The sequence below is a fragment of the Egretta garzetta genome, unplaced genomic scaffold (genome assembly GCF_000687185.1).
Source record: "Egretta garzetta isolate BGI_Z169 unplaced genomic scaffold, ASM68718v1 scaffold323, whole genome shotgun sequence".
NCBI lineage: Eukaryota > Metazoa > Chordata > Aves > Pelecaniformes > Ardeidae > Egretta > Egretta garzetta.
The window spans coordinates 3,004,595-3,010,481 of record NW_009259435.1 but is presented as its reverse complement, the minus strand read 5'-3'; the positions used below and the strand labels follow the sequence as shown (position 1 = coordinate 3,010,481).

Sequence of the window (5,887 nt, the reverse complement as noted above, 5' to 3'; positions counted from 1 at the left end):
GGCTGAGATTCTTCAGTGTGTGGACAGCATTGGTGGTCACAGAGTGTGCCCCGGAGCACCACGCCAGGGAGAAAAGCCATGGCTCATTGACCACATAGAAGTTGGTGGTGATGTTTGCCTCGGCGTATTTCCTTTAAAAGACCAAAAGGCAACAGCTTTTGTTAAGAAAAGCAAGGAGGTTAGTACTTCCTTTGAGCTGAATCAAGGAGAAATGACAAGTCTCTGTAGGAAAGGCTTGCCTTAGGACCTAAATAAAGAGTAGAAAGGAAGACCGACCAGCCAATAATTAATCCTTCACAACTGGCCAGTACGGAGTATCTGATCCACTGGAGGCAAATGCAGTTAAAATGTTCAATGCTTGCCCCTCTGCCATATGGATCAATGTAATGATGTGTTTGTAATCTCCCAATAGTGTGTTTGAAACCACCTTGAAGCAGGCTAATCATGTTTGTTGTGTTTGCCGCATCAGCTTGTCACTTGTCAAGTTCTTATAAGCTATTAAAGCTTAATATGAAATGAGGCTGTTCTTTGTATAACGCCAAAGGAATGTGTCATCAGTATCAGCATTTGTAAATCTACCTAGGATCTACCTAGGATTTACCAAAATGAATCTACCTAGGATTTTAAATATTGTGAAAATTATCATTGAGAAAACATGAACATTACTGTCACCCCAAGGATTAAACTTTTTTCTTCTTTTTTTTTAAAAAATAGATTTCAATGTTTTCATGCACAGGAAAGAGCAAAAAAAAAATCCTATTTCCAAAAGGAGAGCTGGGCAGGTAAAATTGGTTTGGTTGGTTTTTTTTTTTTTCATATGAGAGAACCATTTTGAAAACTCCTTGAATGAGGAGCCTTCCATTGGAGAGATGAAATTTTCAGTGTGTCACAAGCACCAGAGTACTGGTAGCAACAGAGACAAGAAATGAACTTTCCAAAACACCAGCTACAAGAGGGTGATGGTCTTGCACCACAGCATTTCACACTCACACTGATGTTTGTAGAACCACAGGAAGTTAAATAGTTGTTCGTTCTCCATGATTCAGTGTTGGTGGGACTGGGGATGGCATGAAGAGAAAGAGAAGAGATCAGGAGACAGCTGTGCTATTCTACCCGGAAGATCCTCAGAACCTGGTCAGATAAATATGGACTTGTTGGCAGAGGTGTGTAATTACATATGCCACCTCTTGGCCACACACAGGGTCAACAGTAAGAGTGAACTGCAGTCCTTCAGCTCCAAAATGCAATTTGATGAGATGGCCACTTATCGAAAGGAGCTCTTCCCAAAATGCTACAGATCCTGGAGCTGGTCACTGGAGGGAGACATTGCCACACGCATGAGGCAAATGTGCACCAGAGCCAGTCCATCGACTGGACTCAGAGCTGAAACTGCAACCTACCGGATATCTTCACTGGACATTTCAGTGTAGGCCAGATTGAGTTTGACAATATTGTCCATCAATAGGTCATCAACTGGGGCCTTACTGCCCATTGTCTGCTGAAATCCAGGAGCAACAGACTGAACAAAGGACCTCATGTCGTTCTCCAGCCATAGGACCTGCAGGCAAGAAGAGGGCCCAGTGAATTCCCAGCGGACTTACTGTATGCCCTGCCCTTCACACAAACCCAGTAAAGATAAGGTTTTGAGAAGACTGATGTAATTCTTTCAGTCATCAAAGAACATTTGGATGCAGGGTTAAAACTTGCGAGTCACTTTCATCAAGAAATAAATATTCACTGTTCCTTCCTTATCAACTTGAAATCAGTGAGTACGTTTCACACAGCCCAACAAAAGATGCCGTGTTTTGAAATGGATGAAAACACAGCTTTGATTTAGGGGGAAGGCAACAGAAAATATTCTGTTCTTCCATTCTCCCAGCATGGGAGAAGAGAATTTCAGCAGATACAAATCAGCATAACTCCCCAGACATCAATGGATACATAACCTGATCCACATGAATTTAGCATCCATCCCAAGCAGGGAATTGCCTGGGGAAGGTGGAAGGCAATGAAGGCTCCCAGCTCCACGTGTTTTAATTTAAGACAGGAGTTTCTATGCAATATATAAAATAAGCATGGGCGGCAGGGAGTAGGCTGCCAATTATTACAATGTGAAAGGATGCCACCTGGGGGCTAAGGCATCGTCTTACATGATATGTACACTGGCTTATTACCCCTGCTGTAGGGTTACACCATTTTGTACCTGCTGAGGAACCGATAGTAGGAATATACTCCAAATGATGCCTCTTACAACAAGTGACATGAAAGGGGATGGAGTTTATGCAGGCGAAATCATGCATGGCATGACCCCAAAGTCCCAATTCAGACAGCAAGATGAAAGGATACACAGGAGTGAGGCCACCTTACCAGATGGGGTCTAATTCCTGACTCGTTGAGGATAACTTCCAGGGTTCTGTTGATCCACGAGTTCCTGTAAGGATGTTTCTCTGGAGGGCGGTAGAGATCAAATATCACAAGTTTATTCTGACTGTCTGCAAGGCGCAAGAAATTACTTAGCTTGTAAATTGACTGATTCATTGCCTGGTTTTGATCTGCCCTTGACAGTGAGCCCATGCATGAAAATGGTTTGTCCTAGAAATAAACAGATATAAAAAAAGAAATCAATCGGGCAGTCGCCTCTGGGAGTCAGCTTCATGCAAAAAATTCATATCTCTAGGAGGGAAAAAGTTTGACATCAGCCCTCAGTAGGTGAGGATATTTTATTTTGCTTAGCTCTTCTACCTGAGAAGCAAGGGAAATTAACCCAGGCTGTGACGATGCTACTTCTGGGACCTAAACCATGTAGTGTAGCTCTGCTGAACTTGTCTGTCCCACCGTGTTAGCTGTGACTGTTACACACAGCACCTTGCACAAGGAGCTGTTGTCTTCTTCCTCTAGACCATATGTTCTGCTACTGCCATGATAAGGAGCCACAAACCCACCCACCAGCCAGTTGTTAAAGGTCTCCTAAGCCCAAAGGCCAACTTGTCAAAGCAAGGAGACACCAGCTGAAGGATTTCTACTGACTTCTTTGAGTTTTGGCTCAACCAGTAGTTCCTCTCCTAACATTCATGCTATTAAGTAGCAGCCAGCTGGTGTCCCTCCTACATCCAGTTGATGATAGTCATTTATGGCACTTACCTTAAGGAACCACGTTCCAGCATTCAACTCCTGCAGGGTATCCCAGGAGAATAACGCAGCATTTTGAGCAGTGTCATTGGGGTAGATCTCCTTGATGTTAGTTGTCCTCCTCAAGGTGCTGTCATGCATGAGGAAAGGAATGCCATCATAGCTGTTGGAGAGCAAGAGTTCAGGTCACCTGGGGTGTGGGTTCGCTCATGGCATGAGCAGATTCATGCTAGGTCAGAAGAATATGTGGGTCACAGTGAATGCAGCAGTACCACCTCCCTCAGTGCAAAGGGTAGGATAGGGAGGAGGGCTGAAGCTCAAGACACCAGGTTATTTCCAGCTTAAATACTGCTGAGTGACCTTGGAGAAGTCCTGCCTGTCTGTGCCTCAGTTTCCTCAGGGGCAAAGTGGAGATGGTGGCATTTATGCCTGCCAGACCCCTAAAAATGGTTAGTAACATATGGTTATCTCTTTTTTCTGACACCAGCGTTTCTATGGGTTTCAGAGGACTGAAGTCTAAATGGACAGTGATGGAAAGGCAAAATGTTCTCTTACAGAAAGGTCTGCATTAGTAGAACATCTAAGCATTAGTAATTTTCTCATTCAGTGCCTGGAAACTGCTCATCCTGCACAGCATGTTAGCAATTCATGGCAATGGGTGCCCCAAACAGAGGCAATTAGAGACCTAACAATTAGGACAATGCTGTCACCAGCCTGAACACAATTTTCTGTTGGTTTGTAGACCTGATACAACCTGCACTGAGGCCTGGAAGTCAGACTAGGGTAGGGACTTGTCTTTATACTCTGCAAAGCATTTAAAATATACTGTAGAAATAATGATTGCTAAATCAATAGCTACAGCTTATTGACTTGCCTGAGAACAACCATGCCCTACAGCCCCTATGATCACGTGCCAACTGAGGGACCCTGTCCCAGCCATCAGTAAAACCTAACTGCCTGGAGTTTCACATCTCCAAAGGCAACAAAGAAGATGTGTATTTTCTGTGAGATGCAATGTTTTCCCCTTACCTAATGGTGACGTCTGTTTCAAGACCATCCCCACCATGTTCAATTGTCTTCTGAAATGACATCTCAGTGTTTTCTGGTGCCAGCTGAAAAAACAAAAAAAGCTCATGAGCAGATAATTTTCAAACACACTTTGGAGGATTTTATAAGTACTTTCTGTCTCTATGTAACACCTCTGGTTTTTATTAAGACACCATCATTATTTTGTTAAAGTCTACTGTTTCTTTTCTTCCACTTTAGCCACCAAACTCATCTTGTCCCTCAGGAACAATGTTACCCTTGTTAGCAAATCCATGCAGTGATGCCTTTGGCATGCAGTTCCAAACGGAAATGTTTCCCCTTCCACCCTCCACAGATGTCATGGAAAAAAACCCCAAAAGATTATGATGAAGGTAGCAAAACACAGGATGAAGAAATGATGTAAAGTAACTTCTCCAGACCTACCATTGGTGCTCCACGGTGTCCAATGAGGGCTGGCTTTGGTCCAAGTGTCCCCACCTCTCTGATGCAAGGAGAGTACATCCCCAGAGGTATCAAGAAAAGAAAGAGAAGGATAGCCAGGTATGGACCAACAATTATCACCTGAACAACTGGAAGAATTTGAAGGAGGAAGGCTAGAGTTAATCCATGTGGTAACATACGGGTTTGCCTTGCGGCTTGACTTTCAATACAGCCCTCCAGCTAAGTAGCTGTTGGGCTTTGTCCCATCCCTTTTTCCATCCCTTCTTCCACTAATTTTCACTTTCTCTTCAAACAATGCAACCCAGAAAATCAAATTGGTCAAAGCAAGGACATGGGCTGTCTAAGTCAGGCCTGCAGGTTTTGTGCTTTGATTACTTCTCACTATGCCTTACAGCAAGACATGGCCTTAATTTCTTTTTCTTGAGAGGTGGTGCAAGAAATATCTCCCATCTGTAGAAAAAGATCCTCAACAGAAGGACGCCAATTTTTTTTCTTATTCAGATAAGACCAAGCAACATTTCGAAGTTTCATTCACAGTGAAGAAGAGGAGGAACCTTTCTCCTTCAATTATGTTACAGCCCGTTAAGGCATATACTTCCCTGGTTCATTCAGATTGCTGTCGGTGACCTTGTGTGTATGACCTGTACAGAGCCCTACAGAATCTGACTGCATGGTGTTACATCTCAGAAACTTGCCAACTATGGTCTCCTGTGGAGTCTGTTGACACATTGCCCAAGAGCCCCAGTGAGCCTTCAGCTCAGGGAACAAAACAGTTCCTCTGAGAAATGAGCACCTATGCAGCAACATCTCTTTCTTGCATGGGTACCACCACCCCTCTGCTCATTGTGCCAATGGCTCTGAAGGAACCCGGGCTTACACCAAGCTGATTTATTGAGCCAAGAGTCCATTAGGTATGGTGGACTAGGGACCACCATTAGGTGTGGTGGTGTAGGGTCCTGGCATATCCCCCCCCCCAACCTCCCCAGATGTAGTTCAATAAGAAAAATCCTGGAAAGAAAAAAAAATGCTTTCACCAGCCCATTCTATATTTGATTTTTATTACAAATCAACATCTGCATGTAGGTGTCATGTTGATAATTTCAGCTATATGGAGAGATTAGGTCAGAGAAAAAAAAAACAGTCCCAGAGCCAGGCTCTTCTGCAGTTGTTCCTGGCATCTGGCCTTGTCCTTTACTCTGCTTGGTCACACTTCTCAGGGGTAGACAGAACTTGCCATGGGATAACACTAGGAACTGATGAAAAAACTCTT

General features: G+C 43.8%; 1 protein-coding gene across 1 annotated transcript in view; it reads right to left on the bottom strand.

The window, feature by feature from the left end:
- GDPD4 (glycerophosphodiester phosphodiesterase domain containing 4) overlaps positions 1 to 5,887 on the bottom strand; it is a 24,869-nt gene that overhangs the window by 3,603 nt on the left and 15,379 nt on the right. Inside the window, 6 exon segments of the mRNA XM_009637137.2 lie at positions 2 to 131; positions 1,401 to 1,558; positions 2,368 to 2,592; positions 3,142 to 3,292; positions 4,159 to 4,241; positions 4,600 to 4,745. Of these exon segments, the coding sequence (XP_009635432.1) occupies positions 2 to 131; positions 1,401 to 1,558; positions 2,368 to 2,592; positions 3,142 to 3,292; positions 4,159 to 4,241; positions 4,600 to 4,745 (893 nt within the window).